The sequence below is a fragment of the Podarcis pityusensis genome, assembly GCF_964106645.2.
Source record: "Podarcis pityusensis genome assembly, chromosome: 4".
NCBI lineage: Eukaryota > Metazoa > Chordata > Lepidosauria > Squamata > Lacertidae > Podarcis > Podarcis pityusensis.
The window spans coordinates 8,479,430-8,505,951 of NC_138027.1; the positions used below are offsets into that span (position 1 = coordinate 8,479,430).

At 46.8% G+C, this 26,522-nt stretch overlaps 1 protein-coding gene across 1 annotated transcript in view; it reads left to right on the forward strand.

The window, feature by feature from the left end:
• Positions 1-395: 395 nt before the first annotated feature.
• Positions 396-26,522, forward strand: part of MOGAT2 (monoacylglycerol O-acyltransferase 2) — a 40,602-nt gene continuing 14,475 nt past the window's right edge. Inside the window, exons 1-2 of the mRNA XM_081002324.1 lie at positions 396-538; positions 11,932-12,110. Of these exons, the coding sequence (XP_080858450.1) occupies positions 445-538; positions 11,932-12,110 (273 nt within the window). The 5' untranslated portion in view covers positions 396-444. The remainder of the gene's footprint in view (positions 539-11,931; positions 12,111-26,522) is intronic.

The window sequence follows — 26,522 nt, forward strand, 5'->3', positions numbered from 1 at the left end:
ATCAGCATGTTTTTACATGAGTAGAATGTGTGCTTTTATTTAAAATGCATCTCTGGGTTATTTGTGGGGCATAGGAATGCATTCATTTCCCCCCAAAAAATTTAGTCCTGCCCCCCACAAGCTCTGAGGGACAGTGGACTGACCCCCTGCTGAAAAAGTTTGCTGACCCCTGCCCAAGACGCTCAGTGGTTTAGCTGGAAAAGACAGGCCTCTGCAAGACTCTCTCTGCGCATTGGGCTTCGCTACATTTCTTAAATCAAAGTTTCCTAATGCACACAGGAACACTTTATCCGTTCCATGGGATAGGCGTAATCCACTCCCACGTTAATTGCTCCCTGCAAACCACTCCTTTAATTCTGCATCAGCAGAGACTTTGCTCTTTCCCATTTCCTTCGCTCGTCCGTGGAGAGTCCTTTGCCATCCAGTCTGAAGCCACGCGCCGCAATGAAGGTCGAATTTGCTCCCCGCTCCATCCCTTTAGAAAGGAGGCTCCAGACGGCTTCCGTTCTCCAGTGGGTCTTCAGTTTCCTGGGTCTAGGTAAAACAAAACAAAACCCTACTAAATATTTGATTCAAGCAGGTAGCTGTGTTGGTCTGCTGTAGTTGAAATAAATTAAAATAATTCTTTAAGAAGATAGTTAAAAAGACTCTTCTTAAAAACTCCCTTAAAAGAATCAAGTCTTCAAAAAAGTTATATGATCTAAGAAAGTCTTTAAAAGAATCCTTCCAAAAGAATTTAAAAATTATAAGATAGCACCTTAGAGACCAACTGAGTAGTTTTATATATAAGCTTTTGTGTGCATGCACACTTTTTAGACACGTATCTGAGGTATTTGAAGAAGTCTGCAAGCACACAGAAGCTTATACACAGAACAAACTTAATTGGTCTCTAAGGAGCTACTGGACAATTTTTTAATTTATGTAGATAACACAGACAGTCTTTACTTGGACTTTGTTATTCTAACCCACATGCAACTGTACTCATTCTACTTTATAGTTTTGTTTCTCATCAGATAGCCTCATCTGACGGTATCTGCATGTACACGAAAGCTTATACCTAAAACTACTGTACTCAGTTGGTGCTACATTATACCGTATTTTTCGCCCTATAGGGCGCACCGGCCCATAGGGTGCACCTAGTTTTTTGGGGGGGAAATAAAGAAAAAAAATTATTCCTCCCCCCAGCCATGGGGCTGGGGTGGGAGAAGCCCGTGCTTCCCCCGACCCCAGCCCCCAGAACAGCCTGCTACCCCCAGGCCTTCTGAGCCCAGCAGGAACTCCCGCGGGTTCCCAAGGCTTGCGGATAGCTTCCTGAAGCCTGGAGAGCAAGAGGGGTCGGTCCACACCCACCCCTCTCGCTCTCCAGGCTTCAGCGAAAGCCTGCATTCGGCCCTAGGATGCACACACTTTCCCCCTTCATTTTTGGAGGGGGAAAAGTGCGTCCTATAGGGCGAAAAATATGGTAATTTTTAAATTCTTTTGGAAAGTCTTCTTTTAAAGACTTTCTTAGATCATATAACTTTTTGGAAGACTTGATTCTTTTAAGGGAGTTCTTAGGTTTTTAAGAAGAGTCTTTTTAACTATCTTCTTAAAGAATTCCTTTAATTTATTTCGACTACTAAATATTTCTGAGACACTGCCAGTTTGATCCTAACCACATCTATTCAGAAGTCAGTCCTACTTGAATTCAGTGGGTTTTGCCTAGGGAAGTGGGGTTAGGACTGCAGCCGTAGCCGTTTTGCTTGACTAGATCACAACAGCAGGTGGGAACAGGACAGTGATCTTGCTGGAAAGAGTCCCATGAAGTTCTCTAAATGAACTTCTTTTCACCCATAGGAGATGGAGAGGTTCATATTCCTGACTTAGCAACAACGGTTTGCATGGCAGCCTTTCTGTGCTACCGTGCGCAAACAGCAAGCTCTGTAGGTTTCTTACTGGTCTGACTCCTTGAGAAATCCCCCAACACGAAGAGAATTAGTAGGCAGGGCACATATTTGTATCGCATTTCTAGGTGCTAATCTGTATTTACAGATGCCTCAGGAAGATCAGAGTGGTGCCTGCAGTAGCACTGTTCTTAATATATATTTACTTACACCCCGCCTTTGCTCCTGGCAGGATTAGCACCGTATTTTGCAGTGCACTAAGACACCCTAAGCTAAGGTGGTTTTCTTCTCTAACTAGGACAGAGATTTCCAAACTTCTCATGTCAGTGACACTTTTTTAGACACGCATCATTTTGCAACACAGTAGTAGCAAACCGGAGGTTAAACTACTTCTTCTTTGGCGATCTCTCGTAGCCAAGTAAGATTGTCTTCCATAAACACAGTTTTAACAGTGAGTCCGTAAGTGCCTGTGGAGGCCAATTCTGGATCCACACGTCCTTCCACAGTGGGGACATAGGTTTCCAGGCGGGAGTTGATCATGGTGTGGATTTACCAAGCGTGCCTTCCTCTTAGCACGTTTCTCCCTTTCGTCCTGAGTTCGAGTGTCTTCAAAGCCCATGACACCTTTGGTAAAGGCTGTTCTCCAATTGCAGCACTCGCAGGCCAGTGTTTCCGAGTTGTCGGTGTTTATGTCACATTTTTAAAGATTTGCCTTGAGAGAGTCTTTAAACCTCTTTTGTTAACCACCAGCATTACGCTTTCCATTTTTAAGTTCGGAATAGAGTAGTTGCTTTGGAAGACGATAATCAGCCATCCGCACAACACGACCAGACTCCTATCTAGCCCCGTGAGGATCGTTTGTACAACACACCAACACACTAACGTGTTGTGACACACAGAAACTCTGAACTAGGGGCCGGTCTCCAACTCCAGCTACCCCTTTGTCCTTCCCTACTGCTATCCCTTTTCCTCAGTGTCTGGGCTGAACGATGGGGGGGGGGGAGACGCTCCTTCAGATATACTGGACCGAGGCCCTTTAGGGCTTTCAAGTTCAGCACCAACACTTTGAATTGTGCTCGGAAACGTACTGGGAGCCAAGGAAGATCTTTCAGGACGGGTGTTATATGGTCTCGGCGGCCGCTCCCAGTCACCAGTCTAGCTGCCGCATTCTGGATTAGTTGTAGTTTCCAGGTCACCTTCAAAGGTAGCCCCACGTAGAGCGCATGGCAGTAGTCCAAGCGGGAAATAACCAGGGCATGCACCACTCTGGCGAGCCAGTCTGATTGAGCAACTCTCTCTGATGTTCTTCTCTACCATGGCATTATGACAGAGATGGAGGAGGAGATGATGGAGGAGGGCATCTCCTGTGCAGGTTAAAACTAAGTAAGCGGGTAGAAGCAGACTGAGGTTCATAGGGCTGTGTCTTGTGGTCCGAATGGACTGGCATCCCCCAAGTGAGGGCTGGTTTCGTTTACTTAAATTCTACATTTGATACTACACTTGATTTTTTTTAAAAAATAATTTTTATTAAAGTTTTAAACAACAAAGAAAGAAAAGAAAAGCATACACAGTACATATAACAAAAACACACACACAAAAAACCCAAGATTCAACAATAAAAGAACAGAAAAACATAACAATTAAAAACAATATCTCTTTTCCATTTCCGTTTTTTAGTTACTTATTTTCTGGACTTCCTCATACCTCCCTCTTTTGTATTCCAATCCAAATTATTTGTCCAGCAATTTCTTTTCCACTTTTTTAATCCCAATCTTTAGCTTTAATAAGATATTGAAATATATAACTTCAACTTCTTTAAACCTGATCTTTGGTCTTAGTATCATATAACGTTAAAATTTTCCCTCTTAATGTCAAATTTCCATTTCTTTAAACATCTTTAATCCTAATTTTTAATCTTAGTCTGTCATTAACTTTAACCTGTACAGCTGGAAACCGCTTATTTTCAGTCCAACATCACTCTAACATTCTTTAAATTGATACTACACTTGATCTTAGCCAAAAGGCTGAGAAGTGATAAGATCGAGTAGTATCTAGTGTAGGATTTAAGCACACGAAACCAGCCCTCACTCGGGGGATGCCGGTCCATTCGGACCACTGAGACACACACAGTCTGTAGTCCGCTGGCAGTAGGAGTACAATATGGGCATGTCTTTAAGTTAACACCTTACATTAAAAACCTGACAGTACCCAATTATCGAAGGCTTTTCACCAAAGCCAGACTAAACGCCTTTCCTTCTGCAGTGTTGGATGGCAGGTTGAGAGGAGTTCCCTACCAAGACAGACTTTGCTTACGTGCTCAAGGTATCGATTCTATAAAACATATTTTGTTGCACTGTGCGAAATATGAGCAAGCCAGGGCTGAACTGATATTACCCTTGCTGGTACCTTTCCCGGGAAAATCAGAGGCTCACTATGTCAGGTTCCTATTGGAAGACCGGACAAATGCTAGAACATTAGCACTGGCAAAGTTTTTATCGGTGTTGCAAGAACCAATGATCCCTAAATTCTGAACAACATGCTTGTTTAACCTGGAGGTAGGCTGTCTGAATTGTGGATTGCTTTGTAACGATTTGTTGGGTCTCTGGACCATAATAAAGAATGATTGAATAAATTTTACACACTGTGCACCTGCTAAAGGTGAACACCTGAAAAATGAGAGTCCTATGTGGCCAGCAGACCACTTTTTGACTGTGAGCTCAGACAGTTGGAAGTTAAGAATCTCATGCCTCGTTGTAGAGGAAGATCATTAGTTGTGGTGCAACAGAGCAATGTTTCACGCTGGCCAATATTGAGCGGTGGGGAGAGGAGATGCTTGCAGTTTCCAAGGCGACAAGTTAGGGAGAGGAAAGTAATGGTTTAGGAATCTCGTAGGAGTACGGAGTGTTTTCCGGAGGAAACAGAATGAAGCAGCAGGGGAGAAAACAAAGCAAACAATGGATGGGGTCAGGTGGATCTAGCCCAGCGATGTGATCCCAAGCATGGGTCTGCTAGGGTCCCAATGATGGCATTACCCCTCCCATGCAATATTCCACCCAAGAAAGTGATACAGTTCATGTCTAGGGATGCGGAACCAGCTGTGGACCAGATCATTCCTTCTCTTCCCTTTGCAGGCCCTGATCTGGCCACAGTGATCCACGCAACGGTCACCTCCAGGCTTGATTATTGTAACTCGCTCTACGTGGGGCTGCCCTTGAAACTGACCCAGAAACTCCAGCGGGTGCTGAATGCTGCGGCGAGACTCCTTACGGGGTCCTTGCCGCGGGATCACATTCATCCAGTGCATTACCAACTACACTGGCTCCTGGTGGAGGACAGGGTCAGGTTTAAGGTGCTGGTTTTGATTTTTAATCAAAACTAGACCCTATGCGGTCTAGGACCCACGTATCTACGGGACTGCCCCTCCTGGTATGCCCCACGGAGGACCTTAAGGTCCACAAATGACAACATTTTGGAGGTCCCAAGTCACAAGGTGGTTAGGTTGGTCTCAACTAGGGCCAGGGCCTTTTCAGTACTGGCCCCGACGTGGTGGAATGCTCTGTAACAAGAGACCAGGGCCCTGTGGGACTTGACATTTTTCTGCAGGGCCTGCAAGACAGAGCTGTTCCACCTGGCCTTTGGTTTGGACTTGGTCTGACTATAATGTTTCCCTCCCCTTATGGTTTTTTACTTTTAAAATGAGGCTGCATTTTAAATTGCATTTTAACCTGTATTTTAAATTGTTTTTTTCTTATTATTTTTTACTGAAATTTTATTGGTGTTAGCTGCCCTGAGCCCGGCTCTGGCTGGGGAGGGTGGGGTATAAATAAAATGTGTTGTTGTTGTTGTTGTTGTTGTTGTTGTTGTTGTCGTCGTCGTCCCACCCCCTGTCCATCCCTGGATGTCACAATGACACCGGGCAACACATTTTTTCCTGGTGCGATCGGCTGACCATTGGGACTTGCAAACCCCATTCAGCCCAGCTGCGCCTTTACCTGCCCCAAACAGCATGGGGTCAGGATGCTTAGAAGATTGTCTCACCCCCTATATGCCCAAACCAAGCGCTCTGCAGGTGAGGACCTCCTGCGGATACCAGCCTATCAGGAGGTCCGTTCCACACAATGTAGGAATCAGGTTTTAGTGTGGTGGCCTGCCCTTTGGAACTCCCCTCCCCTTGAATATTAGACAGGTGCCATCTAGGTAAAAGGTAAAGGACCCCAGAATGGTTTAAGTCCAGTCAAAGGCGACTATGTGGTTGCGGCACTCATCTTGCTTTCAGGCCGAGGGAGCCAGCGTTTGTCCACAGTCGGCTTTCCGGGTCATGTGGCCAGCAGGACTAAACCGTTTCTGACGCAATTGAACACAGTGATGGAAACCAGAGCGTACGGAAACACTGTTTAACCTTCCTGCCGCAGCGGTACCTATTTATCTACTTGCACTGGCGTGCTTTCGAACTGCTAGGTTGGCAGGAGCTAGGACAGAGCAACGGGAGCTCACTCCATTGTGGGGATTTGAACCGCCAGCCTTCCGATCGGCCCAAGAGGCTAGTGGTTTAGACCACAGCGCCACCCGCGTCCCTCAGGCACCATCTCTAACCATCGTGGCTGGCCACCATTGCTAGCTCTCTCCTCCATGAATTTCACATGTCTGGACTGTGTCCTCGAAATCTGGAAATGATTCTTGCTTGCCTGGATAGAGAGGGGGTTTGACAAATGTCTCTGCAGACTTGCCTATTCTACCCAAGTAAAATAATAATGCAGTGGAAGTCGAACGGAATCCATTCCGGAAGTCCGTTCAACTTCCAAAACGTTCGGAAACCAAAGCGTGGCTTCTGATTGGCTGCAGAAAGCTCCTGCAGCCAATCGGAAGTCATGGAAGCCCCGTCAAACTTTCGGCTTCCAAAAGAACGTTCGAGAACTGGGACACTCACTTCCGGGTTTCCACGTTTGGGAGCCGATTTGTTCAGGAGCCAAGGCGTTTGAGATCCAAGGTTGCTGTTGTTGTTGTTGTTTAGTCCTTTAGTCATGTCCGACTCTTCGTGACCCCCTGGACCAGAGCACGCCAGGCACTCCTGTCTTCCACTGCCTCCCGCAGTTTGGTCAAACTCACGCTGGTAGCTTCGAGAACACTGTCCAACCATCTCGTCCTCTGTCGTCCCCTTCTCCTTGTGCCCTCCATCTTTCCCAACATCAGGGTCTTTCCCAGGGAGTCTTCGCTTCTTATGAGGTGGCCAAAGTCTTGGAGCCTCAGCTTCAGGATCTGTCCTTCCAGTGAGCACTCAGGGCTGATTTCCTTCAGAATGGATCGGTTCGATCTTCTTGCAGTCCATGGGACTCTCAAGAGTCTCCTCCAGCACCATAATTCAAAAGCATCAATTCTTCGGCTATCAGCCTTCTTTATGGTCCAGCTCTCACTTCCATACATCACTGCCAAAGAATGCTCCAACTACCGCACAATTGCACTCATTTCACACGCTGGCAAGGTGATGCTTAAAATTCTACAAGGCAGGCTTAAGCAGTATGTGGACCAAGAACTCCCAGAAGTGCAAGCTGGATTTCAAAGGGGCAGAGGAACCAGAGACCAAATTGGAAAAATGCGCTGGATTATGCAGATCCAAGGTACGATTGTAATAATAAAATTACATTTGAGTCTCCGCCCTCCAATGGCATATGGCTCTTGGGATGTTGTTCTGAAAGGAATGCGGACCTCCGAAAATGTTCCCCAGCCCTGTGTTAAATGGAAGTGAGTGCGGAGTGTGTGTGTGAATGTGGCCTCGTTCCCTTGGGACATCCTCTTTGTCCGCCTGCTTTGGGAAAATTGATCTGTTTGTCTGGATGCTTCAGCCTCTATATCTCTCTCTTTCTCTCTCTCTCCACGGCACGACTGATGCCAGCCATTCTGCCCGTTAGCAGATGGGCTCGGTGGCAGCCGCTCGGCTCTGCCGCTCTCAGCCGTTGCTGTGGTTACACGAGGGAAGCTCATGAGGCCTCGCTGTGTGAGGCAAGCACGGGTGCCCCTCGCTGGCATGAAAACCGGCGGCCGCTGCCCTCAGCCTCTCCTGTGTGGTCCCTTTCGAAGGAGGACAGCGATTCCAAAACAGCACGTTCACGAAAGGGACCGCCGTCAGTGCAAAATGAAACGAAATGGAAAAGGGAGGATGCGTGTCCCTTTTGTTGAAAGGACAAAGGAAGCATTTTGTTTTTATTCATTCAGTTTCATCCAGGGTGCACTGGGTGGTTTACAAAACGAAAACACCAAAATACGCACCATAATTGCAAACAAAACAATATCCCCCGCGGTTTAGAAAGGCCACGGATTAATTTTTGTCTCCTTCGCACCCTGTTTTTCATAACATTGTTGTTTCTCCCCTTCTCCTGCACCCTGTTTTCTATCCAATCATAACCACAATATTATAATCTGATTGCTTCTGTTGCTCATAAGGTCAAATCCTGCTTGCGAGGTCATTGCACTATTGTAGGCTTCTTCAAACTCGGCCCTCCAGATGTTTTCGGCCTACAACTCCCATGATCCCTAGCTAGCAGGACCAGTGGTCAGGGATGATGGGAATTGTAGTCTCAAAACATCTGGAGGGCTGAGTTTGAGGAAGCCTGCACTAGAGTATTTCTTTAAGTATACCTGAAGGAGCGTTATACCTGAAGGAGCGTCTCCACCCCCATCGTTCTGCCCAGACGCTGAGGTCCAGCGCTGAGGGCCTTCTGGCGGTTCCCTCATTGTGAGAAGCAAAGCTACAGGGAACCAGTCAGAGGGCCTTCTCGGTAGTGGCACCCGCCCTGTGGAACGCCCTCCCACCAGATGTCAAAGCGATAAGCAACTACCTGACATTCAGAAGGCATCTGAAGGCAGCCCTGTTCAGGGAAGTTTTTAATGTGTGACATTTTAGTGTATTTTTGGAAGCCGCCCAGAGTGGCTGGGGAAACCCAGCCAGATGGGTGGGGTATAAATAATAAATTATTATTATTATTTAAGTAGTCTGAAAAAGCCCTCCAGATGTTTTGGGCCAAAGTTCCCATCAGCCCCAGCCAGGGAGCTGTAGTACAAAACATCTGTTGGGTGCCAGCTCAAGGAATCTGGAGGAGACCAAAGGTCTGAGGAGTGGAGAACAAGAACGGGAGAGTGGTTTCACTCATGTCTTCTTCACTTGATGATCTGACCCAGCGGAGAGCTCTCCTCGCGTACTTAGAGGGGGCTCTGTCCTCAAAACATCTGGGAAACAGCGGGTCAAGTTAGGGCTGAACTTTGCAAGCTGGAAGGCACGGCTGCTTCTTGCCCCATGGAGGAAATCTCACCCCCAGTCTTGCCTAACAATTCTCGCAAGCATCAGAAGGGCTGGCAAGAATCAACGGATCCCGATTAATCATCAGTCAGCTGGGACAAGGGCAAGGACATGGTATCTCCTCCCGACTTGTACTTTGGGCTCCGAACAATCATAAAACGAGGCAGCTTACAGAAGGCGGCGTTTTGCAACAGACTGATCTTTTAAAAAATAAAAATAAATAAATTGTCCTGCAGCTGGTCAGCTCCTGTGTCATGAACACAACAGGCAGCAAATTCATAAAATCAAAAATTGTAGGGTTGGAAGGGACCCAGGGGTCATCTAGTCCAACCCCCTGCAATGCGGGAATCTCAACTAAAATTCAAAAGGTAATGCTCACCCCAACATTAAGTAGGGATGGCTGAAGTGTGTCAACGTCAGTCACCCGTTTCTCCTGTCTTAAATTGAGTTTTCCACATTTATGCAGCAGTTTGTGATTTCATTCTTTAAAGAAAAAACTCCATGAAAAGGTGCCGGCGTTTCGGTGCATGTCTTTTGTGTGCAGTTTTTTCTAATGTACACACTTTTGCAGGAGTTTCCCCTAATATATTGCAGGATCCAGGAAAGAGTAGATAGGAGGACCCATAGTTGTATATCGTAATTTTAATGTTACGAGCCAACCTGAGATCTAGGTGTATAGGCCAGTGTACAAATTTAACAAATCATCAGCACCAACAGCATTTCCAACAGCAGAATCAGGAGATTTGAAAGGATGTACCCAGGTTTTGCAAGGTGGCGAAGCTCCTTCCCCCAGGATGTTGCAGATTGTTTGCAGGAGCTCAGACAACTTTATTTCTCTTCTTCTTCTTCTTCTTCTTCTTCTTCTTCTTCTTCTTCTTCTTCTTCTTTTTGTTGGTTCAGGTATCATATATTTTAACTGCTGTTCCAGTACAATTAGGTTCTCAGAACAAATTCATACAAAGCATAGGTTTTCATGTTTCCTTTTCACAGATCAGCAATCTTATCTTATCTTATCTTATCTTATCTTATCATCTTATCTTATCTTATCTTATCTTATCACAGTTTGATAGTTCTATTTTTGTTGTTGTTGTTTAGTCGTTTAGTCGTGTCCGACTCTTCGTGACCCCATGGACCAGAGCACGCCAGGCACTCCTGTCTACCACTGCCTCCCACAGTTTAGTCAAACTCATGCTGGTAGCTTCGAGAACACTGTCCAACCATCTCATCCTCTGTTGTCCCCTTCTCCTTGTGCCCTCAATCTTTCCCAACATCAGGGTCTTTTCCAGGGAGTCTTCTCTTCTCATGAGGTGGCCAAAGTCTTGGAGCCTCAGCTTCAGGATCTGTCCTTCCAGTGAGCACTCCGGGCTGATTTCCTTCAGAATGGATACGTTTGATCTTCTTGCAGTCCATGGGACTCTCAAGAGTCTCCTCCAGCACCAGAATTCAAAAGCATCAATTCTTCGGCGATCAGCCTTCTTTATGGTCCAGCTCTCACTTCCATACATCACTACTGGGAAAACCATAGCTTTAACTATACGGACCTTTGTTGGCAACGTGATGTCTCTGCTTTTAAAGTTCTGCTTACCTTCATACAAATTCAAACAGATTTGCTTTGGAGGCTGCAATGCAGGAAATATTATGGTATAGCAAGAATTTACTTCCAAGCCATAGAACAAATCTGCAACAAGCATTGCACCTTGCAAGTTATCAGTTACAACAAAAACAGCTACTACAACAACATCAAGTCAATATGCTTGTTGAAAAGTTCAGAAATATGCCATTATCTTTTCCCCAACCACCAGGGGCAACTAGGTTCCAGGACTATACTATACCTGTTCAAAAACAGGATGGGAAACAAACCAATTACCACAAAAAGACAACTTTATTTCTTGGACAATGACCATCTGCATTTGCCAACTGGGAAGGAGAACCAAACTTTCCTGTTCAAAGCTAGTTCCTTTGCTTGCAAGGAGTTTCCCACTTTGACTCCCCATGTTTTTGGTGTTGGTGCTGACCTTAAAAGCCCTAAACGGCCTCAGACCAGTATACCTGAAGGAGTGTCTCCACCCCCATCGTTCAGCCCGGACACTGAGGTCCAGCTCTGAGGGCCTTCTGGTGGTTCCCTCACTGCAAGAAGCAAAGCTACAGGGAACCAGGCAGAGGGCCTTCTTGGTGGTGGCACCCACCCTGTGGAATGCCCTCCCATCAGATGTCAAGGAAATAAGCAACTACAGTGGTACCTCAGGTTACATACGCTTCAGGTTACAGACTCCGCTAACCCAGAAATAGTGCTTCAGGATAAGAACTTTGCTTCAGGATGAGAACAGAAATCGTGCTCCGGCGGCACAGCAGCAGCAGGAGGCCCCATTAGCTAAAGTGGTGCTTCAGGTTAAGAACAGTTTCAGGTTAAGTACGGACCTCCGGAGCGAATTAAGTACTTAACCTGAGGTACCACTGTATCTAACTTTTAGAAGACATCTGAAGGCAACCCTCTTTAGGGAAGTTTTTAATGTTTGATGTTTGATTGTGTTTTTAATTTTGTTGGGAGCCACCTGGAGTGACTGGGGAAACCCAGCCACATGGGCGGGGTATAAATAAATTATTATTATTATTATTATTATTATTATTATTATTATGTATATAAAATCCCTGCTGAATATAACTACCTTCATCTTCCTGGGGTAAACGCCCTCCTGCCTGGGCCCTGTTCTGAGGACACCCTTTCCTCCTCCTGACCAACGTGCTTTCCTTTCGTAGCGCAATGCTGCATCGCGATCTTCGTCGGCCTCCTCTTCACCCGCTTCTGGCTGATCAGCGCTCTGTACGCGGCCTGGTGGGCCTGCGATTGGCACACGCCAACCAAAAGCGGGAGGAGAATCCACTTCATTCGGAACTGGGCAGCCTGGAGATACATGAAGGACTATTTCCCTGCCACGGTAAGTGTGGAAGATTTTGTGGAGGGTGTTTAAATAACCTTTGTAAAGAAACCAGAAGCTTTCCTTTGAGGAATTACAGTCATATCTCAGGTTACAGATGCTTCAGGTTGCGTTTTTTCAGGTTACGGACGCTCGGGGTTACTTCTGGGTTTCATAGGTCGTGCAAATAAAAGGTCGAGCGCTAAATTGTTCAAATAAATGTTGGAAGTATAAGGAAAAGGAGGGGACATTTTATCGTATGAGGTGGGATTGTAATGTAATTAAAAAATTTTGGGAAATGATATACAACGAATTGAAGAAAATGTTCCATTTAACATTTCTTTAAAAACCTGAAGCATTTTTGTTAGGGATTGTAGGGAAAGATCTGCCAAAAAAGCTGAAAAACATCTTCATGCATGCGACAACGGCCGCGAGAGTTTTAATTGCACAAGGATGGAAGACTGAAGAAACCCCAACTAAAGAATCATGGCAACCAAAATTGATGGACTATGCAGAACTGGCAAAACTGACATATAAGCCACTGGACAAGGATAACTGTGACTTTAAAGATGAATGGGAACCCTTTACAAAGTATTTGAAGACACAACAAAGCGAATTGGACTCCTTGGCAGGTTTTGAATAAACATTCACAAACTTTTTATTGATAATAATCAGCTAAATAGTTTTGAGGATCTATACAGCTTTGTAGCATGCAGAAAACAGCATTCTTAGAGAAACCAAAGACTGGAACTGAGGGAAGTCTGTGGGTGGGGGCGGGTGGCTTTTGTTTGAGGGTGGGGGGAGGGAGAAAAAATGGGGGGGGAATATAAGGATGATATGTTTCTGGATAATGTTTTGTTCTAATTTTGAATTTAAAAAGTTTTTTAAAATAGAAAAGAAGTGCCGAATCACAACTCACACGTACACAGACGCGCTGGTGCTGGTTGCGAACGCTGCAGGCTGCGAACGTGCCTCCCGCACGGATCACGTTCGCAACCCAAGTGTCCACTGTATAGGGACAGAACTATCTAAATTGTATAGAACAGGGGTTGGCAACCTAAGGCCCATGAGCCACAAGCAGTCCATGGGGGTCATTTAACTGGCTCCCAAGCTGCCCCCGAACTGAGCCGCCCACTCACAGAGTTCCCACGCGCAGCGCTAAACCTGTTATGTATTGAAGTTCTCACCCTGGGCCAGCAGGGGGATACTGTAGATAGTTTTCACTCAGGTCCACATATGCAAATAAGGGATTGAAAGTGACGTTCAGTGATTGGATAGTTACAGAAAGTTGTTACTGTTGCGTTCTAGTGGAGCTCTATATAAGCAGGCTGACTGAACCCTTCAGTTCAGTTCTGTTCTGGCCTGTGAATAAACAAGAGCTGTTTGAAGAATCGCTGTGTGGTCTGATATGTCCACCCACAACTTAATAAAAGCGGCGTGGGGACTCGCTTCCACAGCGCCGAAAAACACATCTGCAGATGCAGATGCCGGAAATCGCGGGCGCACTCACTCACTCACACACACACACACGATCCAGCACATGGCAGGATCTCCGCTGGAGTGAACCGGCCCAGGCGAGGTAAACCTTGCTGACCCCCGGTATAGGAACTTATTCATGTATGCTAATACAGCAGCAAGAATGTTACCTGCCCCCAAATGGAAAGAAGCAGAAGTTTCAGCAAAGGAAGAATGGATACAAAAATGTATGGAATATATGCAGAAATGGTGAAACTTGCCAGAAGAATTGGGACGTGGGTGGCGCTGTGGGTTAAACCACAGAGCCTAGGGCTTGCCGATCAGAAGGTCGCCGGTTCGAATCCCCGTGACGGGGTGAGCTCCCGTTGCTCGGACCCTGCTCCTGCCAACCTAGCAGTTCGAAAGCACGTCAAAAGTGCAAGTAGATAAATAGGTACCGCTCCAGCGGGAAGGTAAACGGCGTTTCCGTGCGCTGCTCTGGTTCACCAGAAGCGGCTTAGTCATGCTGGCCACATGAACCAGAAGCTGTACGCCGGCTCCCTCGGCCAGTAAAGCGAGATGAGTGCCACAACCCCAGAGTCATCCACGACTGGACCTAACGGTCAGGGATCCCTTTACCTTTACCAGAAGAATAAGAAATCAAGATAACAAACTTTTTACAAAAAATTGGAAATGGTTTATTGAATATTTACAGATCAATTGCAAACAGATAAAAACATTAGCAGGATTATTGTAACAACCTGCTGTTTAACAAGAGTATGTATTTAAAGTAGATAATCGAGTGAGCAAATTAAATGAATCTGGATATGCAGAAGATACATATGAAAAAAGAACCACAGAAAGAGGGGGAAGGAAGTCAAGTTTTTGGAATGTCGAAATGATTGTAAAATTCAGGAAATGTATAAACCTGAAAAGTAGAAATAAAAATTAAAAACAAACAAACAGAAAACTTTTTTTTTTTTTTTAAAGAGATTTTGCGGAGTGGGAGAGCTCTTTGCCCCTCCTCCCTTCCGACAGCCCTCAGTCCTTAGAAAAATTGCAGGGGGTGAAATGGTTTCATCTCTCTTTTTTAAAAAAATATTTTTTATTAAGAATTTCAACATAACAATTTATCAAAAACATGTCCCCTCATTTCCCCCCTAATTTCCCCTCCCCCCTCCCCCAAAAAAGAAAAGAAAACCCCACCCCCCCAGACTTCCCTCAGCTCCTCTCTGTTTTTTTTCAGTACACATTATTCTCTGCATATTATAAAGTTGTAAAGATCCTTAATTTATCTATCTACATGTTACCAATAATAAAATTGTGTATGTTTATTCAAAACCTGCCAAGGAGTCCAATTCATTTTGTTATTTCTTTAGGTACTTTGTAAAAGGTTCCCATTCTTCTTTGAAGTCACAGTTGTCCTTGTCACGCAGTTTGTGTGTCAATTCCGCCAATTCCGCATAGTCCATCAGTTTCTCTTGCCACTGTTCTTTTGTTGGGATTTCCTCGTTCTTCCATCCTTGTGCTATTAAGAATCGTACTGCCATTGTCGCATACTTGAAAATGTTCTTCAGTTTCCTTGGCAGGGTCAATCTCTTTCCATTGTTGTTGTTTAGTCCTTTAGTCATGTCCAACTCTTCGTGACCCCATGGACCAGAGCACGCCAGGCACTCTTGTCTTTCATTCATATATATATATATATACATGATAAATTGTACAGTCAATGAAAAATGTATTTCATAGGATTGAAGGTGACCACGAGGGTCATCTAGTCCAACCCCCTGCAATGCAGGAATCTTTTGCCCAACGTGGGGCTCGAACCCACAACCTTGAGATAAAGAATCTCACGCTCTTCCAAGTGAGCTATTGAAACTGGTCTGGCCCTCCGTGATTGTTGGAGAGGCTGTTATTCCCTAGCTGATGTTGGACTGCAACTCTCACCCTCCCTGACCATTGGGCATGCTGGCTGGGGGCGGGGCTGGAATCCAACATCTGGAAAATGTCATTTCCCCCCACGCCCCCCAAATATTGAGCCTGCATGAAATCTGCCATGTGACACTTGTCCAGCAGGTGGCACCCCACAACCAGTCTTGGCTCCAAGGAACGTCCATGTCAGTCTGAAACGCCAAAGACATTTCCCCTGTAAAATGCTGGGAAAAGATGGAGAGCTGTTAATAAGGGATCTTTGAGAAGGATCACAGCAGCAGGGAAGGATGCAAAGCCCTCTAGAGATTACTATTAAACTACACAATATTTGCGGGAGCCTGCAACCTGTGGAGAATATTCTGGGTTTCTGGGGGTTTTCCTGTTGTTATTCTGTCTCTCACAGCTACAATAAACCTACCATTAAAATTATGGACTGGACATTTCTTCGTCAGAGTGCAAACGGGCAAATTTAGCAGGGGATCAAATACTTCCCCTCCCCCCCCCCACTGTATAGTAGATTGGGAGATATCGGAGGCGCAGTTAGGTTAGCCAGAGTGGAATTGAGCTGGGAATCAGCTGAGCAGCTCAGCTGATAAGAGCATGATGATGATGATGATGATGATGATGATGATGATAGATTTTATTTATACCCCACCCTCCCTGGCCAGAGCCGAGCTCAGGGCGGCTAACACCCAATAAAATCACAGTAAAAGCATAATTGGCGGGGGTGGGGACCAATTTAAAATACAGGTTAAAATGCAATTTAAAATGCAACCTCATTTTAAAGTAGCCAATAAATCAAGACCATAAGGGGAGGGAAACATAAGGGTCAGACTGAGTCCAAACCAAAGGCCAGGCGGAACAGCTCCGTCTTGCAGGCCCTGCGGAAAGATGTCAAGTCCTGCAGGGCCCTGGTCTCTTGTGACACCAAGTCGGGGCCAGTTCCACCAAATCGGGGCCAGTGCTGAAAAGGCCCTGGCTCTGGTTGAGACCAATCTAACCACCTTGCGGCTCCAAAGTGTTGTCATTTGTGGACCTTAAGGTCCTCCGCAGGGCATACCAGGATAGGCAGTCCCGTAGGTCAATGGCCCAGACCCGTGGCCCAACTAGGCGTGGCCCAACTGAACGTGTCCAGAGGAGGGCAACCAAAATGGTCAAAGGCCTGGAAACGATGCCTTATGAGGAACGGCTAAGAGAGCTGGGCATGTTTAGCCTGGAGAAGAGGAGGTTAAGGGGTGATATGATAGCCATGTTCAAAGATATAAAAGGATGTCACATAGAGGAGGGAGAAAGGTTGTTTTCTGCTGCTCCAGAGAAGCGGACACGGAGCAATGGATCCAAACTACAAGAAAGATGATTCCACCTAAACATTAGGAAGAACTTCCTGACAGTAAGAGCTGTTCGACAGTGGAATTTGCTGCCAAGGAGCGTGGTGGAGTCTCCTTCTTTGGAGGTCTTTAAGCAGAGGCTTGACAACCATATGTCAGGAGTGCTCTGATGGTGTTTCCTGCTTGGCAGGGGGTTGGACTCAATGGCCCTTGTGGTCTCTTCCAACTCTATGATTCTATGATTCTAGGCCAGCATCCTGTTCTCACAGTGGCTCAAACAGTTGCCTTTGAGAAACCAGCAAGCAGGATTCGAACCCAAGAGCCCTCCCCCCTGCTGCGGTTTCCAGCAACTGATATTCAGTTGACTCCAGCTGTGGAGTCAGAGCAGAGCCACTGTGGCTGGGAGCCATCGATAGCTCTCTCCTTTGTAAATGTATGCAATTCTCTTTTAAAGCCATCTAAGCCGGTACCTGTTGTCTTTGTCCATGGAGTTTTCTTGGAAAACTCCATCTTAAAAAGCATCTTAAAAAGGAGAGACATCACCTTGCTGACAAAGGTCCATATAGTTAAAGCTATGGTTTTCCCAGTAGTGATGTATGGAAGTGAGAGCTGGACCATAAAGAAGGCTGATCGCCAAAGAATGGATGCTTTTGAATTATGGTGCTGGAGGAGACTCTTGAGAGTCCCATGGACTGCAAGAAGATCCAACCAAGGAAATCAGCCCTGAGTGCTCACTGGAAGGACAGATCCTGAAGCTGAGGCTGCAATACTTTGGCCACCTCCTGAGAAGAGAAGACTCCCTGGAAAAGACCCTGATGTTGGGAAAGATGGAGGGCACAAGGAGAAGGGGACGACAGAGGACGAGATGGTGGGACAGTGTTGTCGAAGCTACCAGCATGAGTTTGACCAAACTGCGGGAGGCAGTGGAAGACAGGAGTGCCTGGTGTGCTCTGGTCCAGGGGGTCACGAAGAGTCAGACACGACTAAACGACTAAACAACAAAAGCCTGTACCAATTGCTGCCTCCTGAGGCACGAAGTTCCACAGTTTAACTCTGTGCTGCATGAAGAAGGGTTTTCTTTCATCTGCGCTGAATCTTCCAACAGTCAGCTTCGACGAGCTTGATTGTGGCTCTCAGGGCTTTTATATTTTCCTTTCATCTTTACTTCTCTGGAAGGTGTTGATATCGAGCAAATCTTGTGTGGCTTCACGTGAATCTCTATAGCACATTCAAGCTGATCACAAACTCTTCTTGGTGAGGATGCTGAGGCCTAGAGTGACCTTCATGGATGAATTTGGGTCCAAATCCATGTGAAGGGTTAATTGTATGGGGTGCATGTGTGAAGTTAGGAGATCAGACACAAAGCCTTGAGGGACTTACCAAGTCTTTTGAGGTGCCTGTAATAAACGTAAATCTGCCTTATTCCCTTATGGGGGACACAAGAGCTCTTATAGAGTCCTTTGCAGGTTCTCCATCGGTTGGAGAAAATAACAGAGACCAACCAGAGAATATTGAGAAGCAAAGCAGCTAGTAAGCCTGATCTTTATTGAACTGTTGCAACAGGGTGTCCCCTTCACACGCAGGAGAAAGAGGAGGACCCAGAACAAAGGTGTGTCCGCCCTTATAGAGACATTTTAAATTGCCCGCCTTGGGAGTCCAAGACCACCCCCAGATACTTACATCACAAAAGAGGTGGTCTACAACAGAAATCTGAGTGCGTTGTTTTTACCCTGTCTGCCAGGTTACCTGTTAACGGTCACTTGACTGGGTTACCTGGGGAGCCTGGCCAGTCTTTTGTAATGACACGTACCTAGTTCCTGAGTCCAGGTCACAAGCTCACCTTACTCATACACAGACATACCCTTAAGACAGGATTTGTGAACAAAAAGACAATGGGGAGGGCCCCCACCTCCTCCCTCCTTGCAGAGAAAACATTTGGTCAGTTTGGGAGTGAAAATGGTTTCAGGGCGGTCCTCCTGTGCTGCTCCAGACATGTCCCATCGCGCCCTCTGGCTTAATCCATCGAATCGGGAGCCACGGGAACGGCAAAATCCCATGCACCCCAACCGGAGACGACACTCCTGAGCTTGCTCTGAAGCACCCTGAGCTACAAGGTCTGTCCAGTCTCCTACAAACCCACCCTTGGAGTGGGAAGGTGGAACTCGTAGAGGTTGGCTACGGTCAGAACAAGAAGAAGAAGAAGAGTTTGGATTTGATATCCCGCCTTTCACTCCCCTTCAGGAGTCTCAAAGCGGCTAACATTCTCCTTTCCCTTCCTCCCCCACAACAAACACTCTGTGAGGTGAGTGGGGCAGAGAGACTAGCCCAAGGTCACCCAGCAGCTGCATGTGGAGGAGCGGGGAAGCGAACCCGGTTCACCAGATTACGAGTCCACTGCTCTTAACCACTACACCACACTGGCTCTCAATATGGTCACCCCTATTCTTCCCTCTCCCCCTCCATTAGCTTCTTATTTTGGGTTGCTGCTGAAGTGTAGGTGGGTTTCCACGAGGCAAGACACAGGGATAACAGCAAGAACCTTGATTGAGCTACATAACTGGGAAACAGGGGTGAAGCAACTGCTTACATATATTCCTGAAAGCCCGGGCCACTCCCACTCCCAACGTGATTGGCTGTCTAAACTTCCAAGCTGCGAATCGCAACTCAGAGTTCAAGGGCCAATGGCAGAGGCCCGAATCCTGAAATGTTCTGTGATTGGGCACCGTGTATCGAATCAGAACACAGGAGCTCAGTGTTCTTAGTCCAGACTCCAGCTCAGGCAAACGCAGACCGCTGAATACATCACACCAGTTGGACTTCGCTTCCTGAAGAAATACCCGAGTTATGTACTGAGTTGAATAGGATCCAGAATGCAGCAGACTGATTGGTCCTAGAACAATAGGATTCAGAATGCAGCAGTCTGATTGGCCCTAGAACAACAGGATTCAGAATGCAGCAGTCTGATTGGCCCTAGAACAATAGGATCCAAAAGGCAGCTGTCTGATTGGCCCTAGAACAACAGGATTCAGAATGCAGCAGTCTGATTGGCCCTAGAACAACAGGATTCAGAATGCAGCAGTCTGATTGGCCCTAGAACAATAGGATCCATTATGCAGCAGTCTGATTGGTCCACAGGAGCCACCCAATCCAGGTCCAGGTGGAAGTGAATCCGCAACCTGATTGGCCTACAGGTGAATCCCGGAATTAGCCAATCACATGGGGCCCATTGTGTAAATAATGTATATAAAGCAGACATTCTGGGGGAACTTACATTCCTCCTCACCACTATGAGCTGAATAAAGAGCATGAAATCCACTCTCGACTCCGAGTATATTTCAACCCGGAGCTCTCATTTTCCCAGACCGGTCTTTTGGACGTGCGATTCTTCCATCGGCTCTCAAAGCGCCAATCAGGTGCCTGCCAATTCCAGAGGCGAGAGCTGGATTTCCTTGCCACCCTCCCGGTGTGGAGCTGTGTGTTGAAGGTTTCTTACCTGAGGCTTAGCCACTCCCGAAAGATTAACCAGAGCCCTCTAATCTTCCCATAATATCTCTGTGGCACAAACGAAGGAGTGTGTCTGGGGATAAAGAGGTGAAGTGACGATGGGACCTGGGCTCCCTGCCCACCCACCCTTTGCCATCGTTAATCCAGGAAATGGCGCTCCAAGACCCAGGGACAGAGAGAAGGAAGAGACACACAAAGGAGATGTGCTATCTGAAGGATTGTCACACAGAAGATGGAGCCAGCCGGTTTTCTGCGGCTCTGGAGAGAAGCACCAATGGATTGTGATACGACGACTGTTTATAGCCAGAGAAAATAATAAAATATTCCTTTATGCTACAGGGGCTGCGAGAACACTAATTGCCAAAAATCGGGGGGGGGGGGGGAGAAACAATACTGTCAAAAAGAGAGTGGCGAGATCAATTATTTTACTACAGTGGTACCTCGGGTTAAGTACTTAATTCGTTCCGGAGGTCCATTCTTAACCTGAAACTGTTCTTAACCTCAAGCACCACTTTAGCTAATGGGGCCTCCTGCTGCTGCCGCACGATTTCTGTTCTCATCCTGAAGCAAAGTTCTTAACCCGAGGTACTATTTCTGGGTTAGCAGAGACTGTACCCTGAAGCATCTGTAACCACTATATATAAAAACATAATAAAACATAAAACTTTTTTTAAAAAAAAAAATCTTCCCTATACTGGACTGCCTTTAGATGGCTTCTAAAGGTCCTTGACTTAAGGGTTGCATAACTCCATACCCTCCAACATTTCTCTGATGAAAATAGGGACGTCATAAGGCAGGGGTTTTCAACCATTTTGGGTCCACGGCTCCCTTGACCAACTACGTTCTTTCTGCGGCTCCCCTGTGGGGCTCAGGAACCCAGCTATGTCCCCCCTTGCCTGCAGAGACAGCACCCCCTCACCCCTTTTCAACCCCACCCCATCTGCCCCAAAGAGGTGCCTCTTCACGCCGCCCCTCACGTGATTTGGGCATTAGGACAGTTTATAATTTGAGCAAGCAAGGAATAGTGTTAAGGAGATCTGTGCAGAAACACCCGAATGGCTCTTAATAGCTGCATAATAGTTCCAACTTTTGGTTGCCCTGGGCTCTGGATGGATCCATTTAATTTTTGAAGAGAATTTATGCAAAGAGTGCTGTTATGTACTGAGTTGAATAGGATTCAAAAGGCAGCAGCCTGATTGGTCCTAGAACAATAGGGTCCAAAATGCAGCAGTCTGATTGGTCCTAGAACAATAGGATTCACAATGCAGCAGTCTGATTGGTCCTAGAACAATAGGGTCCAGAATGCAGCAGTCTGATTGGTCCTAGAACAATAGGGTCCAGAATGCAGCAGTCTGATTGGTCCTAGAACAATAGGGTCCAGAATGCAGCAGTCTGATTGGTCCTAGAACAATAGGATTCAGAATGCCGCAAGTCTGATTGGTCCACAGGAGTCACCCAATCCAGCTCCAGGTGCAAGTGAATCCGCAGCCTGATTGGCCTACAGGTGAATCCCGGAATTAGCCAATCACGTGGGGCCCATTGTGTAAATAATGTATATAAAGCAGACATTCTGGGGGAACTTCCATTCCTCCTCACCACTATGAGCTGAATAAAGAGCATGAAATCCACTCTCAACTCCGAGTATATTTCAGGTGGGATGGGAAAAAGCAAAACTGAGAAGGGACGTGTTCCTCAGGTTAAAGACTTGCACCCTGGGATTAAGTCGGATTAAGGAAATGCACTAGCAAAGGCAGGGCTCTGATATCGTGTACTCGGAGGTTTTCAACGTTCTTGAGTCCAAGGCTCCCTTGGTCAACTATATGCCCTCCGAGCCTAAGAAACCCAGCTATGCCACCCCTTGCCTGCAGAGCCGGCCGCCCCTCACCCCTTTTCAAACAACCTCCCCTGTGGAGTGTTCCCTCAGCCTCTTCTATCCCCTTTCCTTGGGAGTCCTCTGGGCAGCCGCCGCCCCTGGTCTCTGAGGGGGCCCCCAACCCCAAAGAGAGGTGCCTCTTCACGTTGCCCCACAGGGGCCTGAGAAGATGCCCCCAGCCTCAGGGACACCACGGAGACTGGCCAAAGATGAACATGAGGCAGCAGTGGCGGCAGCAGGTGCCATGGGCTTGCATGGTGGAAAGGCTCCCCTTTGGTGCCAGACACTCAGCTCCCAGGCGGGCATTGCACACAGCAAGCACAAGAAAGCTCAGTGTGACACCTGCCTGCCTGCCTGCCTGGCGTCCCCCTTGCCCATCCATTCCCAACAGCAAAAGCTGGGCTTCCTCACCCACTTGCTTGCTTACCCTGAAGCCGCTTCAAGCTCCTGGCAACAAGCATCCCCTGGCCAGCTTCTGCAAGAAACGACCGCACAAGCCTTTGGGAGGCAGAGAGGTGAGAGGGCATCAGAAGAGGGAGAAAAGGAAGGAAAGAGAGATGGAGGCCAGACCATAGCTGTCAACCGTCCCTTATTTGGCGGGAAACTCCCTTATCCCAGCGTCGTGTCCCGCTGCTGTCCCTTATTGATGATGTCCCTTAAATTTCCCGGGTTTCAAAGGAAGCCGCTCCTCTCCCTCCCTCCCTGCCGGCCAGGGAGGAAGGAGGCTCCAACTGTGTTGCTTGGCTGCGTTGCTCACCCAATAAGGAGTCTAAGAATGACTGGGGGGTGGAGCTTGCATGCCTTGTGCCGATCAAATCGGCCGCGGTGCCTGGGGACTCGCCTTTGCTCAGCGCTCCCCAGCGGAGAGGAGACGGTGGTTTTCCTTGCTGCATCCCCTTTGCCGGGTTGCTGCGCTGTGGGAACCACCGCTTGAGGCTTCGTTTGCTTGCTGGCTGGGCTTTCTGCCTTTGGCTCGGAGGGGCTCAGAAGTTGAACATACCTGTGCTTGGAAAATCCCTTATTTTGGCTGCTGATCCCTTATTTTCGAGGCTGCTGGTCCCTTATTTTCAAATCTGTACGTTGACAGCTATGGGCCAGACTTGCCCATGGCACCTCTGACCATCCCTCAGGGTCCCATGGTACACTGCTTCAAAACCACTGTCCTAAGGAAAAGCGGGACATTTGGGTATCAAATCAGAAACCGGGACGGCTTCTGTAAATCCAGGGCTCTCCCTGTAAAATAGAGACACTTGGAGACACCTCAATTTCAGTGGCTCTAGAGTAACCTCTGTCCGACAGCGGAGGGCGGCGGCGTACAAACAAACTTGCTGTCCAATGATCGGGATCCTGCTGCCTTCTCCCCTCCCCTGCCCTGTTGCCTTAGTCAAACAACGCACTCTGGAGGAGCCATTAAGCAAGATTACCTTGTATAACAACCTGGAGAGCATTATGTAAGGCCTCCAGGCTCTTCTTAGGATGCGAAGGCCGGTACCATGGCAACCAGGAGTTGGGCGAGGGATGAGAGACCTCCTCTTTGGCAAAGGCGGGTAAACAGGGCCGGGTAATCATTAAAGAGAAACGTCCACTGTTTAATGGATGTGCTCCGGCGATGATGCTTACTCCACAGTTGTTGTTTGTGTTGTGTTGTGGCCTACTCCCAAGTAGAACATGAAGATCCCTGTTGGATCAGGTTAATGACCAGATGCCTTTTGGAAGACCCCAAGCAGGATTCAGACACAAGACCACCCTCCCCTCCTGTGGTTTCCAGCAACTGGTGTTCATTTTTAAAGAAAACATTTTTATTTGATTTTACAAATATCAATTTATAACAATGCAAATTCAGATATCTCCGACTCTCAAGACTTCCTCCCTATCCGCTCCGTGGGTCCTATTGTCAACATTTACAACTGCGTATTATTCCATTGATGACAGAAAGTGAGGAGGAATTAAAGAACCTTTTAATGAGGGTGAAAGAGGAGAGCGCAAAATATGGTTTGAAGCACAACATCAAAAAAACGAAGATCAGGGCCACTGGGCCCATCACCTCCTGGCAAATAGAAGGGGAAGAAATGGGGGCAGTGAGAGATTTTACTTTCTAGGGCTCCATGATCACTGCAGATGGTGACAGCAGCCACGAAATTAAAAGACACCTGCTTCTTGGGAGAAAAGCAATGACAAACCTAGACAGCATCTTAAAAAGCAGAGACATCACCTTGCCAACAAAGGTCCGTATAGTTAAAGCTCTGGTTTCCCCAGTAGTGATGTATGGAAGTGAGAGCTGGACCATAAAAAAGGCTGATCGCCAAAGAATGGATGCTTTTGAATTATGGTGCTGGAGGAGACTCTTGAGAGTCCCATGGACTGCAAGAAGATCAAACCTCTCCATTCCGAAGGAAATCAGCCCTGAGTGCTCACTGGAAGGACAGATCCTGAAGCTGAGGCTCCAAGACTTTGGCCACCTCATGAGAAGAGAAGACTCCCTGGAAAAGACCCTGATGTTGGGAAAGATGGAGGGCACAAGGAGGAGGGGACGACAGAGGACGAGACGGCTGGACAGTGTTCTCGAAGCTATCAGCATGAGTTTGACCAAACTGCGGGAGGCAGTGGAAGACTAGATTGCCTGGCGTGCTCTGGTCCATGGGGCCATGAAGAGTCGGACACGACTAAATGACTAAAGAACAACAACATTATTCCATAATCTATATTGTGTACCCATCTATATCATCCATGGTATTTGTTACAAGTGTGATTGAAATCCTGCTAATGTTTTTATCGGCTTGCAGTGGTCTCCTATGTAAGTTATAAATTTTCCCATTTTTTTAAAAAAAAATTATCCTCTTGGTTCCTGAGGTTTCCAGTCAGCTTTGCCATTTCGGCCTAGTCCATCAGCTTTACTTGCCATTCCTTCCTGGTATGGACTCTTTCTTCTTTCCAACTCTGGGCTAGTAGCATCCGTGCGGTTGTTGTCACATACATAACAAGTCCCTTCTGTTCCTTTGGAATGCCGTTACCTGTAATTCCTAATAGAAAAGCTTCTGGTTTTTTAACATTTTAAACATTTTTTCCTGTTTCAGTTTAAAAAAGTGCTCTTTCTTGGGTTTCAAATAACTGAATTATGCTGCATAGTTCAATAATATATTTTACCAATCTTGTTTACTTCTATGGTGGAGGCTTCTTTCTTCTACAAGGGCTGTAATAATACTTGTGTTTGCTCAGCAGCACATGTGGGCCACGGTAAATCTGGAAATGGAATTTTTTTGTGATGCCCCCCTTCCCTTGATGCCCTAAGCACATGCTTATTTTGCTGAATGGTTAATGGTTAACTCAGCCCTAGTTCCACACAATATAGGAACCAGGCCTTTAGTGCGGTGGCTGTTAGAATTCCTGCTCCGTGATTGCAGTCATGGGATTGTTGTCTTTCACATGACGGTATATGTTTTGACTCCTCAGAGTGGGAAGTGACGGAGACAGGGTGTTTGTGTTACTGTGTTCCGTGAAGTGGGACTATTGTCCTTCTTTTTTTCTCTCTTTGCTGTCTGATGCTAGAGAGAGAGGGAGCCATGTTGCAGTGCTCCTTGTGTGTTTATATGTAAATAAAGTACCATATTTTCCGGCGTATAAGACGACCCCCCAACTTTTCCAGTTAAAATATAGAGTTTGGAATATACTCACCGTATAAGACTACCCCTCTTCCAACGCACACCAAATAAAAATTTAAAAAACCAGTCTCCAGTCCGACTCGGAAATCCGCTCCACTTCCCAGTGGCCGGGAGCTTCTGGGGCCAATTTTCAAGCATATTTCTGCTTCATCTAGAGAGCTTGGTGTCCTCTGATTTAATTTGCTGCCGTTTTATCCTTTGGTGGGGAGTTGCTGCAGGAGCTGCTGCTGTAGCCAGCGTATAAGACGACCCCCGACTTTTGAGAAGATTTTCCTGGGTTAAAAAGTAGTCTTATACGCATAGCTGTCAACTTACAGATTTGAAAATAAAGGACCAGCAGCCTTGAAAATAAGGGACCAGCAGCCAAAATAAGGGACCTGCAGCCTCACCTGTTCCAGGCACTCCAGTCTTCCTTTCCTCCTGCAGTCTGCTCAAACTCATGCTGGTAGCTTCAAGAACACTGTCCAACCAACTTTGTAACCAGAGGTTCAACTGAATAGAATCTGAATCACATGCACCACAAGGCCTATGCAGCCTCAACTTAAGATGGCTCCCCGGCCTGGCTTTGCACTGCAAAGTTTGCAGCAGCACGTGCAACAAAATGGCGTCCAGCATTCAAAAATCCCCTCAGCTTGCATTAACTAGCCACACACAAGGCATGCAAGCTCCACTCCCCAGTCGTTCT